At 36.0% G+C, this 26,246-nt stretch overlaps 1 protein-coding gene and 1 long non-coding RNA gene across 4 annotated transcripts in view; one reads left to right on the top strand and one right to left on the bottom strand.

Annotated features, from left to right (window-relative positions):
• The window catches only part of LOC145720144 (TBC domain-containing protein kinase-like protein), a 54,621-nt gene extending 32,063 nt beyond the window's left edge, over positions 1-22,558 (bottom strand). The window contains exons 1-4 of one of the 3 annotated variants that reach the window (XM_081812034.1): positions 22,311-22,558; positions 20,306-20,336; positions 14,731-14,951; positions 3,448-3,520 (exon numbers count right to left, since the gene is read on the bottom strand). In XM_081812034.1, coding sequence (XP_081668160.1) covers positions 3,448-3,520; positions 14,731-14,923 — 266 coding nt within the window. In that variant the 5' untranslated portion in view covers positions 14,924-14,951; positions 20,306-20,336; positions 22,311-22,558. Of the gene's footprint in view, positions 1-3,447; positions 3,521-14,730; positions 14,952-20,305; positions 20,337-22,306 lie in introns of all 3 variants that reach the window. The other 2 variants (XM_081812033.1, XM_081812035.1) reach the window with 2 other exon arrangements.
• Positions 22,559-22,584: 26 nt separating this feature from the next.
• LOC145720145 (uncharacterized) lies at positions 22,585-26,240 on the top strand. Its single transcript, XR_014142912.1, has 3 exons — positions 22,585-22,944; positions 25,035-25,199; positions 25,583-26,240. It is a non-coding gene; the product is annotated as an uncharacterized LOC145720145 (long non-coding RNA).
• The last annotated feature ends 6 nt before the right edge of the window (positions 26,241-26,246 follow it).

Genomic DNA, 26,246 nt, shown 5'->3' on the forward strand with positions numbered 1-26,246 from the left:
ATAAATCCAGTAAGACATATGCCTTGGATGATGTTTAAGTTTAGACAATGAGCTGCAAATAACTACCAGACAACTGGCAGCTTACAGTTTTACAACAGTTAGAGACAGATGGACAAGTAAAAATCATGGGTCTCAAACTGTAAGCCCATCTAAATAGATTTCCTGCTTACTTTCCATCAGCCTCTCTTACAGGTGTGGGGTGCTTACTTTTGGCAGTAGGGGAAATGTATATGATTTATAAGCCATAAGAACATCTTCTCACTTTCCATAAACAGGTTATAGAATTAATTAAAATTACAGCACAGCAACTCTGCACATGAAATCTGCTCTGTTACTGGAGACTAATGTAATCCAAATATGTGGAAAGTCAAATAGTTTTCAACAAAGCTAATTTAGATGGATGGATCAGATAACAACTTGGAACTGAACCTGACAGAATCATGTCTACTCAAAGGCAGTGAGTGCTGAATGTTATATTCCAAAATGAATGAGGAAAATACTGAATTTTAGTCTGTTACCAGAAGGATTAGAAAATAGTACTTTACTTACAAAAATGTTTAAATGTATCTTACTTGAAGAAATTATGAAGACCCATAAAAATATACAGTAGTATGTCCTATTTTATATAAATGAAAAAGACTATTAGAAATGTAAGTGGCATGAAAGACAATATGAAGTTTGCATTTAATCCTATTCATGTTTATCTATCTACTCAAAGAATATGCTTCCATCTGTAAGATTTTATCTTCATGAAGACACACTGAAGAAAGGTGGCCTCTTTACACCTTCATACTATTGACACTACTAGTGTTCAGTGCTATCAGATTTATATCTAAAACAAGGATAAAGGATGATGAACACAGAAAAGTAAAACTTTCCACAAGCTAATGGATTTAATCTTATTGGCAAAGCAGTATCAATTGTATCCTTACATAGAACAATTGGAAGTAAAAAAAAAAAAAAAGTAAAAGGAGAGAGTTGAGGTAAAATGATGAAAATGGAAATTTTCTGCCTCAGTTTTTTTAGTAAGCAAAGGAAGGACGAGTATGGGCAGAGAGGGAAATTTCAAGATCAGAAGGAACATTCTATAGTTACTACCACCCTGATGACCAGAGAACTACTCTAGTTGTAGCTTATAGGGTCCTCCAGCATGGCTGGGAGCACAAGCCCATGGGTAACATCAATTTTCAGAATATGGATCGATTCTGATCTTAGTATAGCCATGTCCATGAAGACCGTATTCCACCTTTAGTACTTCTGGATATTCCCTTAATACTCTACCTTCTCTTCACAATGTAAACATCTTCCTTTCTTCTGGCTCAAGTAGCCTAAATCAATACTGAATAATTTTAAGAACTTTGGTTATTTTTCAGTTAGTGTTGATGTTGGTTAGTATTTCACTCCTGATTTTTTTTTTTTTTAAGTACTTGTATGACTGCTAAGACTTCTGTGATAGCCAGCCTCTAAGGTGATCCCCAATGACCCCTGACTTCTGAGATTCACATTCCTATGTAGACCCCTCCACAGTGAATAGAATTAATGGCTGACTTCTGTTTCCAATAGACAATTGCAGAAATGATGGTGTGTGGTTCCTGAGGGTAGGTCATAAAAGGCATTGAAGCTTCCACCTTGCTTTCTTTTCTCTCTTCAGTTGTTCACTCTGAGAGAAGCCAACCCCACGTTGTGAGGATAGACAAGAGACCAGTGCCAAAAGGCCCTCAAGATGGGGAAGAATTAAAGCTTACTGTCAACAACTGGCACCAAATGAATGAGTTCATCCAGCCTGTGAAGCTTTCAGATGATGACAGCCCCAGTTGACTGCAACCTCATGAGATCCTGAGTTAAAAACATCTAGCTAATTCATTCCTGAATTCTTGACCCAGAGAAATTATACGAAATGATAAATGTTTATGGTTTTTAAACCACTAAGTGGTGAGGTATTGGTTAAGCAGCACAATTAATTCATACTATTTCTTCTAATAGAAAGAAATACAAATAGGTTAGCAATTGGATCAAATACCTTCATTAACAACATAATATTGTTGCTATATGAGGGATTTAGAACTCAAGCCAAGTAAATACCAGATCAGGGTTTCGTTTTTTTGTTTTTTGTTTTTTTTTTAAATTCAGGCATAATTTACGTAGGTGAAACGCACACATCTGAAGTGTGTTCAGTGAATTTTGAAAAGTTTAGCAAGAACATGCACCACATAAGTAATACCTTGATCAAGATGTAAAAAATTTCCATTACTCCAGATAGTTTCCTCAAGGCTATTTTAATCAGTTCTTATATTACTCCTTCCCCCAACCAGAGTTGAATACTGTTTTTATATCTATCACCATAAGTTTTGATCATTCTAGAACTAGTAAACAGAATAATATGTTCTTAAAAACATAAAGTCAAAGATTGTGACATGTAAAAATTATAATTATAAAAACATACTCACTACATAAGGTTAGGCTATTTCTAAATATATAGAAAAGTCACTTTTATTACGTATGGTCAGATTAGACTCTTCCAAAGAAGCAAGTAAGGTGGGTATACTTGGTATCTGAATCTCCCATTCTAGAGAACACTTAAAACCAAATCTTTTAAAGTATCAAGGGAAGTATTTTTATTCAGTTTATTTTTGCTTTTATTAAATAACTACCATTTAGCAATATACACATTTTTTCCTCCCTTGAAAAAAATTTGTTTTCATCTAGGATATAGCAGTGATTAAAAAGCAATGACCAAGAATGAGAATATTTCCTTAAAAGAGGATGGATAATTATAATCCTAAAAAGACTCGTGGCAAGCATTTTTCATTGGCTTAGTACAACTTTCTTTATTCATTAAAGGGATATTTTTCATGATTTTAAGATCATTTCAGAAAATGTATAAAGAAATTCATTTAGTAGTATATTTGTAATAATATATATACCACATACTCTTCTTGCCAAGAATGCCTGAGACAGAAAGTAAAATTACTGAGTCATTGAAATAACTGAATTTAAACTATATCATTAGATTCTACCCAAGCTATGAATATTATTTCTCTCTACTCTTCAACATGGCCTTTACTTAAAACAGTTCACTGTGTCCCTAGGAATACCAGCATCCTGTTAGTAGTTACGATGTACCACTCCCAGGAAAATACTCTCAATCTCAACTAGAGAAATGCTTAGTACTGAAAACATTTCAAATTTTCATATATATCCTCTTTAGGAATTTTTTTTTTGTCAAGTACTTTGGAGAATGCCTACCTCACAAAAACTGAACGCTGGACAATGTCAATGTTGAATTTCTATGGGGCCTGTGAATTAAATTTCCTAAAATAAAAATTTGCACCTGGATTTTATCATTAAACAAGTAACAGAAGAAATGAAAACTCTGCAGTTTCTTGTTATGCTTTTTTGTTTGCCAATTTATGCTTTTCATTTAATTGTCCTGATATTACACAGTACCTCACGGGTTTCCTCTCTCGAAGCAAGTCTTCTAGACTCCGTTCACAGTGTTCAGCTACCACCACCAGTCTTTCTGAGTAAAACAAAGCAAATCCACTTTACATTTGATTAACAAAATGTTTAATAACAAAATAACATAGTCCATTAAAGATATTACAGTACTAATAGTACTGTAGGAGTTTTTCAAACTCTATATTAACTACATAATTACCAGATCTATACAACAGAATAGATGTGTAATAAAACAACAAATTAAATAACAATTTCACGTCATCTTGTGTTTTTGTCTAGAGTTTCTCCCATGTGCATCAGGAAAAACAGATGGAAAGTTTTACCTTCGGAAGAAAGAAGCGACCCTTCTTCTGACACGTATTAGGAAAAGGAAAAGCTTGGATAAAGATATAAAGAAATTTTGAAGTGAAGGGGAAATTGGGAGCTAGGGACAAATTGTCTGGGCAGTCTAGTTCAAACACAAAGTTTTGCAACTGAGTTCAGAAACTTGAGAAAAGTAGAAATGTTCTGAATCATGACTATGAAGAAAGAACAGAAAATAGATTTGGGATTATTTGTAACATCATGGGACCTGCTGAGATTAAGTAATAATATAAAATTTTGGTGGGCACCATCAATATTATGATGTAATTTTTATTTTCCAACAGATTAACTAAGAATAAGATAGCACAGTTCTGAGGGTCAGACCATACACTTTTTTTTCCTCATCGGTTATCCCTAATGACTAACACATTATCTGACAAATTTTTTTAAAGATTTTATTTACTTATTTGAAACAGAGAGAGAGAGAGTACAGCACGGGGAGTGGCAGCCAGAAGGAGAGGGAGAAGCAGGCTCCCCGCTGAGCAGAGAGCCTGATGTGGGGCTCCATCCCAGGACCCTGAGATCATGATTGGAGCAGAAGGCAGACGCTTAACAGACTGAGCCACCCAGGCACCCCTCCCAATTTTTTTTTGTTTTGTTTTTGTTTTTGTTTTTTTAATGAATGCATGTAAGAGGAGTGAGAGAAAAGTACAATTGGGCTTATAAGTGGTTGGGAATCTGATAAGGTTATTTCAGGAGAAATCAGAGGTTTAAAAGAAATTGTGGAGTTCTGTGAATATCTATGCAAAATGGGTTTTAAGTTAGATAAGGAAGAAGATGAACACAAAATATAGATGGCAGACTAGGATAAAACAAAGAAGTAAGAGTGCAAAGAGATTGGGAATAGTGATCATTGCAAAGAAGTTTGATGAAAATGAAAAGTAGGAAAGGTAGAAAAAATGAAAGAGCAGGAGATGGGAAAGGAGAATTCCAGAGTAGGAGATCCAGCAAAAGGAACACTGAGTAACAACTGGCTCAAGGTATGGTCTTGCATGTGGGAGTAGAGATGAAGGACAATGGTACACAGGCAATCATGTGAGGTAGGAGGGCAGTATACTGCATGGGTCAAATTTTGGAAGCTGAAACTATCTGAGGTGGTAGCACTATACAGAATGATCTGAAACAGAAAAACTAAAAATGCTCTAAATGAAAGCGATCACTTTCAGATGAAAGACTCCAAGTGATCTAAACAGGAACTTAAAATTAAATTTGAAAGAACATTTAATGAGGGGGAAGAAAGGAAAAAGAGAGTAAGAAAGAAAATCAGTTCTTCAATAAAGAAAAAAACACACAAAGTTGAACTTGAAGCAATTGTGTACAACTGTGAAGTTCTAGGAGGAAAAAGCAAATACAATCAGAAAATCAAATGGGAAGCTGCTGCATTCCTTTGCTTTCGTCTTACAACATTATGTCAGTTTTCCTAACACCTATCTGGCTGCCTCTCCTCAGTTTCCTCTGTACAATGGCACCTCTTCTACCCTAATTGAAATGCTTTTAGTTCCTCTACCTTTGATTCGGGGTCTTCATACTGTGTTTTCTCCTCATTTACTCCGAAGGCTGAAAATCTGCAAATTTTATTTCAAGTCCAGAACTCTCTTCTGCATTCCAGGCTTTTATAGATAATTTCTCACCCTAATATAAAAGTCACCCCAAACTTGACAGAACTCAAACTGAATTTATACTTTGCTCCTGAAACCTGTTCTTGGGTGGTATTTCAGTAAATGGTACCACCATCTTGTCAGCTGCACCAGCTAGAAACTTAGGAGTAATCTCCCTTTCTCAAATCCAAACAAGAAGTCCTGCAATTTCTATCTCCCAAATGTTTCCAGAATCTGTAGTTTGCTCCACCCACCACAAAGTGGGTCCAAGTCAGCGTCCTCTTAATATGAGAGTACAATGTGCCTTAACTGATCTCACATTAATTCTTATTACCTTCCATCATATATTCATACTAAAGTTGAAGTGATAAAATAATAATAAATCCGAATACCCTAACTCCCTCTCTAGTTTCATCTTTTGTTACTTTGGCTTACCAACTTCCAGTCGTGCTGGCCTTCCCTCCATCTTGCTTAAGGTATTAGCACATGGGTTCACATTGCCTGAAATGATCTTCCCCATTCCCTTCTCCCAGATAACTCTTATCATGAAACACAGTGGTTAAGAGCACAGACTCTTCTGTCTAAGCTCAAAGCCCAGGTTTTCAACTCATTAGCTATGTGACCTTGGAGAATTTTGCTAATCTTCTTACGCCACAGTTTCCTCTTCTATAAAATGAGGAAAACAGTAGCACCCACCTCATAGAGTTGTTGTTAGGTTGAAATAAGTTAACACATAATAAGGATCAAGAATAGTGCCTGGCACATAACAATCACAATCTAAGTATTTGCTATTATTATTATTCATTACTTGGTTAAATGTGACTTCCATAAGGAACACTTTACTGGTATCCCCAAATCAATTTGCTCCTCCTATAAGATAATCTATTCTACACTGTACTTTTCTTCAGTAGCACTTACTTCAACTCTACGGATTTGTATATATTTTTATTTAATGTCTTTTTTCTCCACTACATGTTTCATGATGGCAGGAACATGCAGGTCTTGTTCCAAATGTATCATCAGTGTCTAGAACTGGCACCTCAAACATATAAGTATCTAATATAAAAATACTTGTTAAATAAATGAACTTGAGCAAAGGCATTGATGTAACCATTAGAAATGAGTAAGAGTCTTATATGATGATAGTCACTATCTAAATAGAGATCTGTCCTACGTAGAAAATTATAAGTCTACCTTATAAACTAGGCATAATAATATCTCAATAGTGCTGATTTTAATATAAAACAAAAACATCAGAATTCATTAAAATGTGCATGTTCCATTATTTTATAATTTTAAGTTGGATATTCGTAAGTCTCCATATCCATGAAAGATTTCCAAAGTATTTGGCACTACCCTAATTTGTCAGGCTTAAAATAATTTAGAAAAAAATTGTCAGGCTTCTTCTGGAAATTCCTTCAAAATATCATAAAGCAGAGTTTGCCAAAGCTTCAGGATTTTATGGAACTCTGAAGCATTATTTTAATACAGCAGAGACATAATCCTTGGCAAAATATCAAAGTTTCTCCCAAAGGTAATGGAATGTACACTGAAACAATGTTTCCAATATGAACCATTTTTTTCAAGAAATCATTAGAGAGTCTTCATCCTGAAACTCTGGACCACTGTTTGAAAATAACTTCTGTTTGTTATAAAAACAATACAGTTTCACAGAACAAAATATGACAAAAGTATCTGGGAATCATAATGTGCCAAATGTAAGTCAACAATGTAGTGGCATTATTTATAAAAAAACAAATGTGACACTAAGATGAACTTTAAAGAGTAGAACATACAAGAACTGTGAAATAATCTTTCTTCTAACAAATATTTGATGAATGCCAAGTATCACTGTAGTGTAAATACAGCCTGAACTGTACGTTTTAAGTCAATGCTAAGAAACTGAAGAGAGTACGATATTAAGCAAGAAAGATAATAAAGGAGCCGAATCAGGAGAGGGATTAGAAGAAAGATTTAAATAAAATTTTTTTTAACTTAAGAGAAAGCAAGGTAAATTGTGTGTTAGATTATTAGAATACAGTTAGTGCATCATTCTTTGTTACTCACAATAAAAATGAGACTAGCTCATCACTTTTTAAATATAATATCTAAATAAATATTTAGATAGTAAAACTGACAAATACAAATTCTGCAAGTAAAAACCAGTATTGTTACTAGGTCACTGTGTTGGCTAGTTTTATGAGTCAACATAGCTAAGCTATAGTTTTTAAACGCAAACACTAATGTAGGTGTTATTATAAAAGTATATTGTTATAAATGATCAAGATCTATAATCACTTCAAGTAAGGAAGATTATCCTAGATAATGTGGGATTCAATCATTTGTAAAGGTCTTAAGAGCAGAACTGAAGCTTCTATGAAGAAGAAATTCTGCTCATGGACTGCAGCTTCAGCTCTTGTCCAAGAGTACAGCTTGTCCTTCTTGATAGCCTGCCTAGCCCCCACAGTCACAGAAGCTAATTCCTAGCAACTAATCTCTTAACATGAATATCCTACTGGTTCTATTACTCTGATGAAACTCTGAACCAATAGACACACTTAGGTCGAAATGTATATGCAGCTAGAGATATGGAATAAATTATCTTATAGGTCCTTAACAATGCTATTATTCTTTACCTGAATTTTCACATCTATTAATTTAAAAAATTTTATTTTTTATTTCACTAGCAACCATCAAAAGATTTCTGGGTAAATAATGCCAAATAAAATGGGATGAGGGGCGCCTGGGTGGTTCAGTCGGTTAAGTATCTGCCTTCAGCTCAGGTCATAATCCCGGGGACCTGGGATGGAGCCCCTCGTCAGGCTCCTGGCTCAGCAGGAAGCCTGCTCTCCCTTTCCCACTGCAGCTCCCCCTGCTTGTGCTCTCTCTCTCTCTCTCAAAATGAATAAAATATTTTTAAAAAATAAACAAAAAAACCAAAATGGGATGCATTATCATTTATAATCCTCACTCTGCTTCTAAACACTGCTGAGATTTCAAGCTCAAAAGAAAAAAAGAGTAAATTTGTTAACTTAAATATTTTCATGCTTTATTGGTTTTCTTTTAAAGATATTTTGCTCAACTTTTCTTTTAATAAATCAAGTTCCTGAATTCTAATAAAATGTCCACTATTCTTGAGATTCAGTACTTCATCCTGAGTTAGGGGGAAAATGACATCATCTTGAATCAGTTTTGAATAACCTATAGAAAACAGTGAAAGCCTGACTTCTGAGCTAATCTAACATGTGAAAGCATAATGTTACTAAAACATACCACATGTCACACGTAACCCCAAGTGAGAATGGGAAAGTAAGGGAATTGACAATGACAAGATACAAGATAGCTGCATAGCAAGAACAAAATAAAAGGGGGAGGGCGCCTGGGTGGCTCAGTTGGTTAAGTGACTGCCTTCGGCTCAGGTCATGATCCTAGAGTCCCTGGATCGAGTCCCGCATCGGGCTCCCTGCTCGGCAGGGGGTCTGCTTCTCCCTCTGACCCTCCCCCCTCTCATGTGCTCTCTCTCATTTCTCTCTCTCTCAAATAAATAAATAAAATCTTTAAAAAAAGAATAAATAAATTAAAAAATAAAAGGGGGAAAGAGAACCAAAATCAAAATTCTTTGAGGAGACAATTAAGTGGAGTCCAAACCAAAATCTTGTGGTGTTACATCACTGAGAAATACTTGTTGTTCAAGGAGATTGTTGAATAGAACCTTTTTCTATTTTTTCAACATAATGTAACTGAAATCACAGGAACGCTTTGGAACAAACAGACCTTTATATAAACTTATTTTAATTCAGCGATTTACTCCTTATGCATACAATTTTTCAGGACAATGAACACTGCCAATATAAACAAGATAATCAAATTCCCTAACTTTTTGACAATCACTAATATTTTCATTCCAGGCAGCCAAACTTAAAATATATGACTACTATATGTATCCGTGACCTATGTTATCCTAGAAAAGAGGACTGCTGAGATCTAGGAGCACGGCAAGGAGGGGAAGCGGAGTAACCAGCAATATGGTGAATGGGCCTAAGGGGACTACCCAGATTGTTGAGCAAGCTTCAACACTAAGAGTCTAACAGTGTCTAAGGAGATCAGTTTCTATCTGACACTGATAACTAAAAAGAAAGTTCCTGTGCAAAGTTAGCAATAGTGTTCCCCAAAGGGATTGTCATAAGGTTCTCCCAAATTCAATGTGCACAGGGGCTCATTTAGGTAGAAGGAGGAAAACAAGGAGCTCAAGAAGTATCTAGGATGATTGAGTGAATTATCCTGAGAAAATAAAGTCTAGGGAGAACTGGATAGAAGTCAAGACTCCAGTCATATGATGTGAAGCTCCACATAGGCTTCCAGACATAGTGGAAAGAAATAAAAGGCACTTTAGGATACAAGAATGAAGAAATCCTAAGAACTAAATGGTAAGAGTTTGGGAAGACAGGCTACTTCAAAACTGCAGATGGAAAACAGTAACACTAATTATGGTTACCAGCTACAAATGATAATGAGGATCTACTATATTTCCAAGCTTTGCTTGGAGTGGTTTTGACACTGGGCCAATGTAACAATTGTAAATTCTTTAGAATTTGTAATTGGATTGGTAGTGGTGGGAAGAGGTGTTAAAGGCATTCAGGGATTGACAATATCTATCAATTGTTTGGTGATATAAAAAAAAACAAACCCAAATGATTCCTATAATTTTAAATATTTAATGTCATTGAAGCCATTCATCAAATAAAAACTTTAGCAAAGAAAAAAAATGTTTTTAAAAAACAACAACAAACTTGCCAAAAGTTCCTTTCTAAACTTTTGGCAAATGGCTAGAGCTATCTATAAAGTCTTCTGTGGGTACAGTTACCACTTGTCTTCATGGCTATATACAGGCAAATTAGAAAAAGCACCTCTCCTCTCAGAATGAATTAGAGAAAAAGAATTCAGCTCCTCCTTATCGCATTAACCAGAGGTTTTGTGCAAAACTCTATACAGTGGCTCTGAATGTGGGTCTCTGAATTGGTAAATATGTGATATGGCACACCTGTAGATACAGGTCAAATCAACTTTGGAGGGTTTATTGCCTTACATTAGAACTTCTCCAGAACGTCTTTAAATAAAGAAGAAAAATTCTCTCCATGTAGTTGATACTCTGCATAAGTGCTTTTAAACCCTTTCTTTACATTATGAATCTTTTTTGAGAATCTGGTTAAAACTATGGACTCATGAACCAAAAAATGCTTGCGCATACATGTACACAAACACAAAATTGTATATATAATTTCATGGTTCATAGATCTCCTGATGCCCATTCATAGGTCCCTGTGGCTCTTAGTGCTATTTTAAACTGTCAAATTTAGTTTATTTATATGTTCACCCACAGAAAAATTGGGACATGAAGCTACAGAGGTTTCCACTCAGAGATCAACACAAAAAAGAACAATAAAGCAAATTTAGTCAGATGTGTTGAGAACACTCCCCATAATAACAAATGCAGAATATCTCAGATCCCCATACCATAGAAGTTTCTATATAATGTCTCCATATATCACCTGAACATACAATATATTATATGAACATTATAAAGCTTGCAACTGATCATTTTTCCAGATTTAAGTAAAAATTTAGAAATTAATTTTTTTTTTAAAGATTTTATTTATTTATTTGACAGAAAGAGACACAGCGAGAGAGAGAGAGAGCATAAGCAGGGGGAGTGGGAGAGGGAGAAGTAGGCTTCCCGCCGAGCAGGGAGCCCGATGTGGGGCTCGATCCCAGGACCCAGGGATCATGACCTGAGCTGAAGGCAGACACTTAACAACTAAGCCACCCAGGCGCCCAGAAATTAATTTCTTAATATGTTGCCTCATTATAAATGTAATTTGAAGCAGATCGATTTCCTTCTTTGCCTTGACCTACAAGAAGTCTACAAAAAAATTTGTAGTCCATGTGAAGAAACTATGTATTAATATTATGACTTAATATCTTATTCGTTTCCTTTCTCCTCATCCTGATTATATATTTTCTTTCATGTACATATTGTATACATAATATTATGTGTATGTATATATAATACTGTATGTATGTCAATTTTTTAGAAAAAAGATTATAAGAAATGTAAATTCCTTTAAAAAGAATAAGAATGATCAATTAAGAATGATATTAAGATTTGCTTTCTTAGGAATATGTCAGCAATAAAGAGCCAGCACATCTCTCGAAAATCTGCTATTCCTTTAGGCCACTGGTACCATTAAAATAAAGGAAAGTAAATAAAACTTCACAGACAAAAAAGCTACCCCTCTGTGTTCTAAAGTCTCCTATCCCACTAAAATTCTCTATATGGGAGTCTGATGAATATCTACATTCTTCAATGCAGAATTCAACATTCTTTCCTTTGTACTCCCATGGCATAGCACATTGTACGTCATCTGCTGTAACAACTATTATTATATTATAATCATGTTTGTATTTTTTTTTCCTCTACTACTTCTAGAGCTTGGGAACTGGGATCCTATCGTATTCATCTTCATATATCTGGCATCTAGCACAAGGAGGGCCATAGTAGTAGGCAAGAGATTGTTATTAACACCAGTGGACTGACGTTATATATACCAAAGAACAACGTAAGAAATGTCAGAGTAGACAAGAAAGACTGGTTCCTAAACAAATCTTCAACTCATCAACATCTTTATAACTTTACTTCAATCCTAGTTTTCCATCAGCTCTGCCCTCCAAGTTTATTCCCTGTGGAGAGAGACCCTTATGGCCTTAACATGGCCCCACCTACATTCTCTCTTGAAAGGTTAGGCCTTTTACTAATATTTGCTGAATAGATCAATCAAAGGCAATCTTGCATAGTAAAGGAGGCCCCAATAGAATAATGTATACTTTAACATGTCTGTGTGTGCATGAATGTGTATGTGTACATACATATGAATATGAAAAATCACAAATTTTTATCATCTGTAAGATAATGAACTCTTTTTACCACCTTCTTTCTCATGTCTCTTACCAGGCCTGACATATCTAAATATTCAAGACACTAGGTATGTGGTAGAGCTCCAAAGTATTTAAGGCATTGAATAGCTCTGATTGGTAGAGGTGTCAATATTTGCATTAATGTACCCTTCTTTCAGCTTTAAAAATCTTTAAAAATATGATAAAATGTATTAGTATTCCACCTCTTTACTTACTAGTTGTATGACCTTAGATTAGTTACTCAATTGCTGTATCTCAATTTCCTTATCTGTAAAATGAGAATAATAATAGTCCCTATTTCATGGTAATGTTATGAGAATTAAGTTCATTAAAATATGTAAAGCACTTAGAAAACTGCCTAAAACACAATAAATACTCCATAAATATTAACTTAATAATATTTATTACAAAAACATTTTCTACTCAAAGTCTATAAAATGTAAATGTTTTCAGAGCAAATATTTTTTGAAAGCCATAATCCAGACTACTTGAGAGTATCATTTAGCCTATTTTTCAGCAAAACAAAAAAAACACTGCATTTTTTTTTTGTATTATTAGGTTCAAAAACATGAAAATGCCATTTTTATAGGCAATATCAGCAAGTATATAGGGTTAACTTTCACAAAGTATTTTGTTAGAAAAATTAAATACATTTCATTGAATGCATTTAAAATAATTTTAAGCAATGGAACCGCAGCATGAAATTAAGTTTCCAAAAATAATTTTAAAATAACTAAAATATTGTCATCATAAACATCTTTAGGGGTGGTATAGATTGAATATTTGTGTCTACCCCCAACCCCATTAATATGTTAAGACCTAATCCCCAGTGCAATGGTGTTTGGGGGTGGGACCTCTGGGAGATAATTAGGTCCTGAGGGCTCTGCCCTCATGAATGGGATTACTGCTTTTATAAGAGACTGAGAGAACTCCCTGGCCCCATCCACAGGTAAAGATAGCTGTCAATGAGGAAGTGGGCCTCACTAGACACGGAATCTGCTTGTGCCTTGATCTTGGACTTCCCAGCCTCTAGAACTGGGAGAAATAAATTTTTGTTGTTTATTCATATGATCTCTTGTTATAGCAGTCCAAATGGGATTTGGAAGAACCTGACTATACTACTAAAAAGGCAGTAAACACCTTCCTGGTGAAACATTGTCTTTTTAACCAATAGGGTTCAACTTTTCTACTTTGGTTTTCTAAATGGAATTTTATATGAAAAGACTAATGCAGCTCCAAAAAAAAAAAAAATTAGTGACTCCCTTTTCATTTGAAGACAGCCCAAATTATTACTTTCAATCATAAGATACATTTAAATAGATACTTCCAAAATTCCTGATATTAGAACTTTCATTTCCTTTTTATAGAAGGGAAGAAGTATGCTTAAAGACAGGTGGTTTCCCTGAAAGAGAAAATTAAAAATCCTTATTCTCAGATCTGAAAAATATCAATCCCTCAAATGTAGTCATTCGTTACTTTACTCACTCAACCAACATTTATTGAATGCTTCCTGTGTGCTCAGTGCAGTTCTGATTCTGAGGTCAGAGGTAAAAGTCATTAGCCCCCCTCCCTTTAAGATTTTATTTATTTATTTTAGAGAGAGAGAGAGACATGCAGGTGGCGGAGAGGGAGAGAGAGAATCTCAAGTAGACTCCTGGCTAAATGTAGAGCCCAATGCAGGGATCAATCCCAGGACCTGAGATCATGACTGGAGCCCAAATCAAGAGTTGGGACGCTTGGGGCACCTGGGTGGCTCAGTTGGTTAAGCGACTGCCTTCAGCTCTGGTCATGATCCCAGGGTCCTGGGATCAGGCCCTGCGTCGGGCTCCCTGCTCGGTGGGAAGCCTGCTTCTCTCTTTCCTACTCCCCCTGCTTGTGTTCCCTCTCTCGCTGTGCCTCTACCTCTCTCTGTCAAATAAATAAATAAAATCTTTAAAAAAAAAAAAAAAAAAGAGTTGGGACACTTGACTGACAGCCACACAGGCACCCCTACTTTGTCCTTTTCTTCAAGAACTAAGAATCCTCAGGAGAGACAAATTAAATAGAAAATAATAATAAAATATGATAAAAGCTATAAAAGAATCTAGGAAAGGGACTAAGCTCAGATTGTAGGGAATGGAGCATAGTATAATCCAAGAGAGAAAATAGCAGAGTATAAAACGAGGGACATGTGAGGGGCCAAAGCAATCAGGAAAACTTGAAAGACTGAGTTGGGATGGACTGAAGGTGAAGGCATGCAAGCACACACATACTGATTACTGCATGTATTCACTGCGTATCTGTAACCTAATCAAGGTAACAGAATAAAGAATACAAAAACAAAAAAAGAACAACTTACCATGCTTTCCCCTAGAAATATCCACATACTGGCAAAGTCTGGGATGAGTGATGGTCTTAAGGATTTGAAATCGCCCTAAAATTTTGATGGAATTTGGTGTAAGAGGAAGTCCATTGCTTCCACAAACATCATGTGGCAGAGCCGAGGCAAAGAAGGTAAAGGCACCCATTTCAGCATCCTTCAGGGGAAACATTTCGGAGTCCTCGATCTTCTAAGATAATCTGGAAAAGGAGATAATTTTATGACAGATCAACCAAAAATTAAGCCAGTGTTTTCTAACCTTAAATATGATTAATAATATATAACTTGGAGGAAAATGCCAATCAGAACACTTCACTGTAAAATATATCAAAGTTAAAAAATTCCAAGATAATATCAAAGAGGAAAATCCACCCAATCATAAATTTACATTGTAGTTCTAAATCATAATCAAAGATTTTCAATGGCATAAAAAGGAAAATATAGAACATTCCCTTTTCAATGACACCTGATGGTTTTAATAGCTTAGAGGAAATCTGTTATTGCATATTTATATCAACAAGGATCTTATGCTTACCTAAAGCTTGAATAGAGAAGAGACCATCAAGACCATCAAGAACTTTTCCTTCTCACAGAGAGTAAAGTCAGGAAAGAGGAAATAAAGATACCAACCATTAACTTTAAATTATCAGGGCCTCTATTTTTTTTTTTTAAGATTTTATTTATTTATTTGGCAGAGAGACAGCGAGAGAGGGAACACAAGCAGGGGGAGTAGGAGAGGGAGAAGCAGGCTTCCTGCTGAGCAGGGGCCCTACGAGACCCTGGGATCACGACCTGAGCTGAAGGCAGAGGCTTAACGACTGAGCCACCCAGGTGCCTCAGGGCCCCTATTTTGATAGTAGTAAAAATTAAACTAGATAATAGAGGCTTCTATAATATTACTTAATGAATCAATTTTTGTTTTTGTGCTAGGTACTTTACATGTGATCTGTTTTAGTTATTTTTTAAAAGATTTATTTATTTATTTGAGAGGGAGAGAGAGACAGAGAGCGAGAGCAGGAATGGGTGGGGGGTGGGAGGAGAAGGGCAGAGGGAGAGGGAAAAGCAGACTCCCCTGTGATCTGGGAGCTGAACATGGGACTCAATCCCAGGACCCAGGGGATCATGACCTGAGTGGAAGGCAGACGCTTAACCGAATGAGTCACCCAGGCGCCCCTACATGTGACCTGTTTTAATTCTCTCAACAACCTTCACAGATGCTATTGCCCCTGGTTTATAGATGTTTCATATATATATATATATATATCTGGAGTGGTCCTATTGACATGGCCTCCAAAGCAAATAATGCCCCAGACGAGGTAACCTGGAGATTAAGGAACTTGCTCCAAATCAATCTGAATCACATTAAGATAATCACAACAAAAAAGATCCTTAGGCAAAAAAAAATCTTTCTCTCATCCAGGTGTCTCACTAAAAAGACATTCCATTGCTCAAGCACTGCATGCTTCCCTTCTCAGCTTTCAAGATAAAAATGTTGGAATTCAAAATAGAATAGACCACTTTTCATGTCTGTGCAGAAACCTCATTAAAAACATTAAAAAGAAACATTTTAAAATGTATAAACTCATAATAAGGAAGAGAACAGAAAAGGGCCATGAGCTAAAGAAAGAGTTCAAAAAACTCCAATATAGCATTTTGCATACATAGGAGTATTGTCATAAGAAGCAAAAGAAAGAAGCTACAACCTATATTACAGTCAAGAGGTGTGTTGGGCCTCTTCAGATTCAGAGGCTTCAGATCAGAGAAGCAGAAATAATGGGGAACATAAGTCAGAAGAGGGTTTGAAATGAGAAAGATAATTTAAAGGGCTGAAGAATAAAAGAGTTAACTCTGCCACTGGCCTTCCCAATACTGGGTAGTTATTTACCCTCAAAGGAAAAAAAGTTAAATTTCTTCCCTAGAAATTAAACCGTGTGGGAATTACAATAATAGCTGGTAGCAATGGTGACAAAAGCGAACTGTTCTTAAATCTAGAATTTGTAGGACCCCAGTTAAGATTTATCTACCCAGCCATCCTAAAGCACAGTACAGCAGTCAACAAGCTTATCCATATACACAAAGCTCTCAGACAGACTTCCTTAACTCTGAAATAATGAACTGCCCAGGAATCACCAGATAGTTGAAGAAAGACTACATTATAATGGGCAAAAAATAAAATAAACAAATAAAAAAAATCTGCTCTGGAGGCAACTGAAATAACTTATGGAAAAGAAAACAACAAAAACCAAAACTGGCTGAAATATATTTAGAAAAATTTGAGACGACATTACATCAGGCAGTATGGTAAAACATATTTCACAAAAGAGTAAAAAAGGAATTGCTGATACAGATGAACAACCTCATTAATATCCAAGAAGTTGCTCATTAACACTACATGAGAATTTATACCTGCAAGATAGTAAAAATTAAGAAATTTGATAATATGGGGCGCCTGAGTGGCTCAGTCGTTAAGCGTCTGCCTTCAGCTCAGGTCATGATCCTGGGGTCCTGGGATGGAGCCCTGCATCGGGCTCCCTGCTCGGCAGGAAGCCTGCTTCTCCCTCTCCTGCTCCCCCTGCTTGTGTTCCCTCTCTCGCTGTGTCTCTCTCTGTCAAATAAATAAATAAAATCTTAAAAAAAAAAAATTTGACAATACATAATGTGAGGAGGATATGAAGCAGTAGAATGTAAACTAATACAATCACTTTGGAAAACAGTCTGACACTATTTTGCTATTCCATTCCTGCAGAAACTCCTACACACATTTAGAAAGGGATACATACGAGAAAGATCAGCATGGTATTGTTCCTATTATTCACAAACTGGACACTATTTAAATGTCCAAAGACAGGTGAATGGTTAAGTAAATTGTGGTACATTCACCTGATAGAAGAGTATACATGAAAGAAAATAAGCAAATTGTAGCAACAATTAACAGCATTGATGAATCTAGAAATATAACCTTGAGTAGGAAAAAAACAGCACATAAAATGTATGTCAATATTCATAATATTCAACAAGAAAAGCTAAAAAATAATTCAGGAATACGTTCATATGAGGTAATATTATATTAAAAAAGTAAAGAAATAGTAATAATAGTAAAAGCTGAGGACAGGGTTACCATTGTATGAAAAGCAGGAGTGAGATTAGGGAAGATCCCATAAGAACCTCAAAAATCTTGGTAATACGTTAGTTCTTAATAGGTGGGTTAATGGTTGTTCACATTATTATTATGCTCCATAATTTCTATATTCCATATCTGTATATGTGTGTGCTATAAACCACATGTTTCATATTTTTTTAAATTTTAAGATGAAAAAATTTAAAAATACAATGAATCGATTTTCAAGGCCAAGAAAATCAATAGGGAAAGGACAGTCTTTTTAGCAAATGGTGCTGGAACAAGATATACATACAGAAAAAAAAATAAACTCAATTCCTACCATTACATCCATGAAAATCTGCAATGGATTATAGACCTAAATGTAACATAAGAGAATATCTTTGCAACCTTAGCGTAGGCAAAGATTTCTTAGGCAGGATAAAAAAAAAAAAAAAAGCACTAACCATAAATGACAAACTGATAAAAGTGAACCTCACTGACATTAAAAACATCTGCACATCAAAAGGCACCTTTCAGAAAATGAAAATCCAAACCAATGATAAGGAAAATGTTATTTTACTTATAAATATATGTATATATATGACATTTTTATCAAATACATATATGTAGGGGCGCCTGGGTGGCTCAGTCGTTAAGCATCTGCCTTTGGCTCAGGTCATGGTCCCAGGGTCCTGTGATCGAGCCCCACATCGGGCCCCTGCTCAGCGGGAAGCCTGCTTCTCCCTCTCCCACTCCCACTCCCCCTGCTTGTGTTCCTGCTCTTGCTATCTCTCTCTCTGTCAAATAAATAAATAAAATCTTAAAAAAAATACATATATGTATATATATGTGTATATATGATGGCGGACTTGTATCCAGAATATATAAACAATTCCTACAACTCAATAATAAAAAGAAAACAAGTCAATACAGAAATAGGCTAAAGTCTTAAACATATATTTTCACAAAAGAGAACATACAAATAGACAATAAACATATGAAAAAGTTCTCAATCATTAATCATCAGGGAAATGCAAAATTAAAACCACAAAAACATTCAATTTCACACCTACCAGAAAGGCTAAAATTAGAATGACTGGAAATACCAAGTGTTGAAGAAAATGTGGAACTGGAGGTAATATACTGCTGCTGGCGGGAGTGTAAAAATGACACAAGAACTTTGGAAAACTTTTTGGGAAACTGTTCTAAAGTTAAAAATACCCTAAGCTTATGACTCAGAAATCCCACTCCTACTATGTATTTACCAAAGAAAAATGAAAATATGTCCATAAAACTAGTTGTATGAGAATGTTCATGTAGTTCTATTCACAACAGCCCCAAACTGGAAGCAATGAAAACGTCACGCAAGTGAATGGATAAGTAAGTTGTGGCTTATTCATCCAATGGAATTCTACTCAACAACAACAGAAAAGGAACAGACATGCCAAAATATATGTATCTCAAATACATTATGTTGATGAAAGTAGTCCCAGATAGTTCATATTCTATGACTCCATTTAAATGTAGTTTCAGAACTACATTTCTAAACTAGAGTGATAAAAATGAGTACATAGTGGGTTGGGCAGGGAGGATGGGCTCCAATGGATAGAGAAACATAGTAAATTTTTGGGAAGAGTGAAAATGCTCTATATCTTGATTGGGGTGGTGGTTGTCACATGGATGTTTACATGTATCAAAACTCAACAAACTACTCACTTAAAATCAGTGCATTTTAATATATGTACATTTTATCTCATAAAAATATAAAAAAGTGAAATAAAATTCAGATACTATGAGAAAGGAAAAATTTAAAATGAGTGGTTGGAAGTTAAATGATTACCAAGTTATATAGAAATGTTGGAAAATAAAGTTGAGACAACTGCTCAGAATATAGAACAAAAAGCAAATAGATAAAAACATAAGAAAAAAGGTAATAGACCTAATGAGTCAAACCAAGAATCCAAGAACCACCTTATAGGAGTTTCAAAAAGAAAACAGAGAAAAATAAAGGAGAATAAATTATGAAAGACAGAATAGGAGAAAATTCCCCACAGCTGAAGGGTAACATGTACTTCAAATTAAAAAGGCTTATGATATTAAGGAGGATAAATGAAAATACCCACACTGAGACATTTTATCCTAGCTCCTTTCAATGAGTTCACTGCAAGATGAATAAACTCACAAGACATGTCATCATAAATTTTCAAAGCATCATGCAAAACTAAAATTTTTTAATCACTCCAGAGAGAAAACAAATAGTTTACGCATCAACAAGTTGTAAGACTGTCATTCTCATCATTTCATGAGCAATAGTGAAAGTTAGAGGACAACAAAGCCTTGAAAGACTTAAAGAGACATAGTTCTGTTTCTATATCCTACCAAACTATTAGTCATAATAGCAAAAATAATTTACAGCCCTATGAACATTACAAAATAAAATTACCATCCACATACCTTTTATGAATAAGTATCCTTAGGATGTATTCTACCAAAAGAGAGGAGAAAAACAAAAAACAGAATATGTGTGGTTAAGAAACAATGTAACTTACCAGAATGTAATCTGTTCAAATTAAACAGAAAGTGATTGGGCTTCAAAGGGAACATCTTCAAGCAGAGAAATGGAATGGAAGCGTCTCATACAAAGAATGAGAGGACATGGTGAAGAAAGCATGTGATGGGAGGACTTTGTGAAAAAAGCACATGTACCTTTCCCCCAAAAGTAAACAGAAAGTCCTTTGTAAAAGTGAGGAAGGTTAAAAGCTATATAGGAAGTACCCAATCCAAAAAATAAATCACACTTAACTATGGCATAATTTTTTGTCATCATAGAGGAAGAAAGAAGTCAATTTGATGTTAATATTACAAGTCTTCTCCTTAGTGTGGCATAGGGGTCATGAAATGAAGACAATGGGAAGGAAATGTATCATGGCATACTTTTTGGCCCTGGATTTAGGAATATTTACAAAGCCATAATATTGTAACATTTTACTGTTTTTTAGCACACAAAAAAGCAAAAAAATTGTAGTTAAGAAATACAATATAGATATTATTAACCTTGACAATGTATAAGTAAAGGTCCAGATAAGGGAAGGTGGGAGTGGTGGATGTAGTTTCTGCAGTGGTAAAGAAGGTAGAGTCATTACTTTCCTCATTTTACCAAATAAGGAGCCCAAATATATTTTTGAAAATTGACATGAAAAAATAATTTTTATATATTATTTAAAATTATAACATTAACCAATATGAAAAACTAAAAATTGTAATAAGTAATTAAAACTTTGGAGAAGAGAGGTTGGGGATAGTGTGGGTTATCTTAAGAATTAAAAAAAAAAAGAATGGGCATTTTAACTTATTATTCAACATATAGACCTAAAGTTAGAAAAGATTAAAGGTGGTCATTTCTGACGAAGAGGACTAAGGGTAGGAAGGGGGACACTAAACTGTTGCATTTTATTATTCAATCCTTCTGTATTATGCTGTTTGACTTTCAATTAGACAGCCTCTATCAGACAACTGAAAATCAAATAACCAAATAAAGAAAATGCAAATTATTCAAAAGGATAAGATACTAGTTAGCATAAAACATTTCATCAATATTCCACTTCAACTACTTCCTAGATGGGTGCACATAAAAAGGTTCATATGTACAAAATATACACATAGATTTGTTCACATTTGGTGAGTGGAAGAAAGCTACTGAAAAAAAAAAAGCTGAGGTGAGAGATTAGTTGAGTAAAAACAATGTAAGCAGAGGGGTTTGAAAATTCATTCATTCAACAAATATCTTAAAGCTGTTTGATGTCAGGTGTTTTCCCAGCTGCCTGGCCAAGGACAGTGACTAAGACACAATCCCTGCCCTCAAAGAACTTTGAGTCGAAATGAGAAGGGGGGGGTTGATGCTGATTTCATCATGAATAGTTCACACATTTCTTCAACGGGCGAATAATACTAGTTCATTTATTTTATATACATTCCCTCAAAAAAGTTGTCTTTCTGTCCCAAATAAAAACAGGAACCAAGGGGCCTTAAAAAGCAACCACTGACAATTCCAATTGTTCACATTCTCCCGCTCCCCAGGGAATGTTACATCTCGACAACTGACTAAACCTTTGAAACCAGAAACAAAACCAAGACTTTATATCTATGGTAAGTAACGGAGAGCTGATTCCACATTCTCTAGCCTCTTCTTTAAACCTTCCTTTGAAGCAGTGATGCAGTGGTTACTCTCAAATGGCTGCCTACAGTTCCCAAAGGACTCAGGTCAATTCGTTTTGGGGGGGGGGGGGCGGGAAGGCGGACATTAGCTAAGGCTGCGCACAGTCCTCAGCAGCAAGCAGCTCCACAGGTTGGCTCCCCTTACTGTGGGACAAGCCGGGCCACTGGCTGCACTTGACTTTCCTCTACCTCCCACCAGCCCCACCCACTACCACACACAAAACTGACAAACCCAAATACCTGCCTCTGAGTGTGGGGACGCAGGCGGCCACAAACACAAGGGGATGGAGCTTCTACACAGGGCCCCAGCTTGTTGCTGTGGCTGCTGCCGCGGCCGCTACTGCTTAGTGTACCAGACCCTGCATTTCAGCTGCTTCTACAAAAGAAGCCGCTCCTCGAGCGCCGGAGTTGCCCTTTGCCCGCTAGCTAGAATCCGCCGAAATTTCCAGCTCGGAATCTGGCTAGGAGCGTGAGTCTCTCTCCACTGACAGCTCCCAGCTCTCCCCGCCCCACCCTTGATTCAGCCGGGCCATTTCCTCTGACCTCACAACTTCCACGACACAACGTTGAGGAAAGACCCAGACGTCCAGCGTTTTGCCCCTTGCCCAAGCTGGTGACAAAATGTAGACACCAAGGAAGAAGTGCAGGGGGATTGGACTTATTGGTTAGGGAAACAGAAGACGGAGAGCGTGGTGTGGCTGCGCACAGGAAGGGGGAGACAGAATTTGGAGTTAAATCGGTGGAACGCTCAGGCGTTTGCTGGGGACACCTCGTTGGGTCCTTTCTCAGTGCTGTCGTGTGCGGGAGCGTGTTCCCAACTGCTCCGGCCTGAGGCTGCCCGAGTGTGGCTCCGCAGGTAGCTCTGTCCACCGATTCATGTGAGTGACGCCCACCGAGGGTCCCGGGTAGGCTGGTTGAGTTCGAAGGAGTCCCCCTTCCCTTACTCGACTTGGCGAGATGGGACCTGGCCTGCCGAAACTAGTGGGAAATACGCTCATCCCAACACCAGGCTAGAATTTGAATTCATTTCCTTAATACATGCCTCGTAAATAAATAAATAAACAAACAAAAAAGAAACATTCACGAAAAGAATAGTTTTAGGTCTGTTTTCTATATTTTGGCAAAGGTTGCAAAAACACCCCTGGAGTTATTGCCGGTTACCACTGCTATATAATTTGAGTATCTCTGGGACTCATTGTTCTCAGAATATTTAATCTTTATTATTTACCTTTTTAAAAATTCTGACTTTTGACACGTGTTTTAAATCCTAGTAGGAGTTTTAAGATAGTTCTAAAAAGTACCACGTTATGTAGCATGGTAATAAAGATGCTCTCCATATGGGGTGATTTGGCAGGTTACGAAGCAAATGGAGGAACGAAGATTGGAAGGTTAGATTAGGAATTGACGGTGGGGGGAGAGAAAAAAGTGATTAAAATTACTATAGTTTATTGGGCGCCTGGGTGGCTCAGGTGGTTAAGCGACTGCCTTCGGCTCAGGTCATGATCCTGGAGTCCCGGGATCGAGTCCCGCATCGGGCTCCCTCCTCGGCAGGGACTCTGCTTCTCCTTCTGACCCTCCCCCCTCTCGTGCTCTCTCTCCCATTCTCTCTCAAATGAATAAAAAAAAAAAACTAAAAAAAAAATTACTATACTTAATTAATCCTGATGTACATGCTTTTCTCATATTTACTTTTCTGAAATTGTCATGCATTTTATAATTGTCTTAAAATCACTATGAGCTAAGTGGCACTTGTGACATAGTTGTCAGTGGCCCTACTTGTGCATACTTGGTCATAACTGTCAATATTGTCATCAGTTCAGTTATGTGTAGTGTTAGTATATAGTAGTTGACTTTAATCTCCATTTTAAGTATCCTTTATATGATGAATTACCATTAAAGTGAAAAGTTAATGTGTATGCAGAAATATAGGGAAACAAAAGAGTTATATAAGATAAAAATAGGGCTAAATTTAAAAGAGATTTTTCAAATAATACAGGATGTGTGCTTTTTTTCTTTTCTTTTTTTTTTTTTTTTTAAGATTTTATTTATTTGACAGAACGCAAGAGAGGGAACACAAGCAGGGGGAGTAGGAGAGGGAGAAGCATCTTCCTGCCGTGCAGGGAGCCCGATGCAGGGCCCTATCCCGGAACCCTGGGATCATGACCTGAGCCAAAGCAGATGCTTAACGACTGAGCCACCCAGGCGCCTGTGTGCTTTTTTCTTAATGGTACATAAAATGACAGAGCGTCTTATGATTGGAGCCATTTTACAATTGATAGCATCTTAGATTTGATGAAATACAATACTTATGGCATCTAAGAAGAATATAAACCTTTACCTAATTGAAGTTCTGAAACAGTGAAATCAGGTGTTTTGGAAAGTAGAGAGACACTTCCAAATTTTTGTAGAATTCCTATATTATAAAGGAAAATTGACAACCTGCACTTAAATCTTCCATTTCAAAATAATAGCTTATTTGTTTATATTTGGTCCCTAACATTGAAAACCTGGGGCAGGGAGTTTGCTATTTAAAAGGAATTACTGGATATAAGACTGATGAATCACTGAACTCTACCTCTGAAGCTAGTAATACACTATATGTTAATTAATTGAATTTAAATTAAAAAAAGGAATTATTGGCAATTTAGAATCAGAGTGGGGAAAGACTACTGAGGAAATTGCTGAGATAAAGGGAAGCCATTTGGAAATGACAGAAATCTCAGAAATAGCCTTTTGTATATGTTTTAATGATTAAGATGTCTAAATTCATGTATTTCATAAAATCAGCCTCAGCTTTGATTAGTGGCATCTTACAATGGCTTTTTAGGTCTAATGAAATATAATGAATATTGTGAACAAAATTAATGTTAAGAGGCAGAATAATTTAGATAATACTTTTCAAATTCTTTTTGTCATAAAAATAAAGTCATTTTTTTTTTTAAAGAGTTTTTATTTATTTATTTGACAGAGTGAGAGAGAGAGAGCACAAGCAGGGGGAGTGGCAGAGGGAGAGGGAGAAGCAGGCTCCCCGCGGAGCAAGGAGCCTGATGCAGGGCTCGGTCCCAGGGTCCTGGAATCATGACCTGAGGTGAAGGCAGCGGCTTAACTGACTGAGCCACCCAGGCGCCCCAAGGTCATTATTTTTTAATTTAGTAAAGGAAAAAAAAATCTAAACTATCCAAGAATTCTTATTATCCAGACAGAATTAACATCTCATGGACTGTTTTCTCTTTTTTTCTCTATGTGTTTTATATTTGTAATTACTGTGCGTGCAGTTAAGTATTATTTCTCTGTGTAATTTTTTTCTCTATGTGTTTTACATTTATGATTACTGTACATGCAATTAAATATGTCTGTTTTATCTCCTAATCATTAAATAAAATTTAGTGCAGATTAAGCCAGTATTCCCAAACTCTTTTAGAGGATACTATTCTAGTAAATGTTAATAGGTGTTCCTTGGTTAGGATTCTGTGGTTAAATACATTTGGAAACTCTACATAATTATGTCTTTTATAGAAATTATAGCTTGGACATTAAAAGAGCTAACTCCAGAATCAGACGGTAAGTTTTAATCCTTTTATTTACTAACTAGTCATATGACCTAAGGCAAATTAATTTTAATTCAAATTTTCTTCTGTGTATAATGGAAATAATTACAGTATTCATGGGTGATCTATGTAATGCATTCAGCCAGCCCATAATAAATACTTTGCAAATTTTATCTGTTATTGTTTTATTAACATTATCATCTGTGAGAAACCCTAAGTCTATTAGCACATTGAAAGCTCTGAGGAGACTAAGGGAACTTAAAAGAAAATTCAACAGATACTCAATGTAAAGTTGAAAATCACTATGGAGCAGTTGGTGCATAATAATGAAATGAGCACTAGGTTGAATGGTGCAAGATCTGTCTGAGCTTTAAGCTTTAAGTTGTTACTAAACTAGCACTGTTGCCCTAAACATAACCTCATTTAAATTTGTTTTTCCAATTTACTGTGTTTCCCTCATTTGTCTGAAAGCTTAGTGAGTACAAAGAACATGTTTAATTTTGCTCTTTACTATAAACCCAGCACATGGCTCAAAATCAGGAAATATAAGTAAAATTGCAGTCGTGAACTTAAATTTTTTTATAGGGGCCTGGCAGGTAGCGTAAATGGCAGACAACAGGGAGTTGTGCAGT

Source organism: Leptonychotes weddellii, chromosome 2 (genome assembly GCF_054177405.1).
Source record: "Leptonychotes weddellii isolate Sample4059 chromosome 2, ASM5417740v2, whole genome shotgun sequence".
NCBI lineage: Eukaryota > Metazoa > Chordata > Mammalia > Carnivora > Phocidae > Leptonychotes > Leptonychotes weddellii.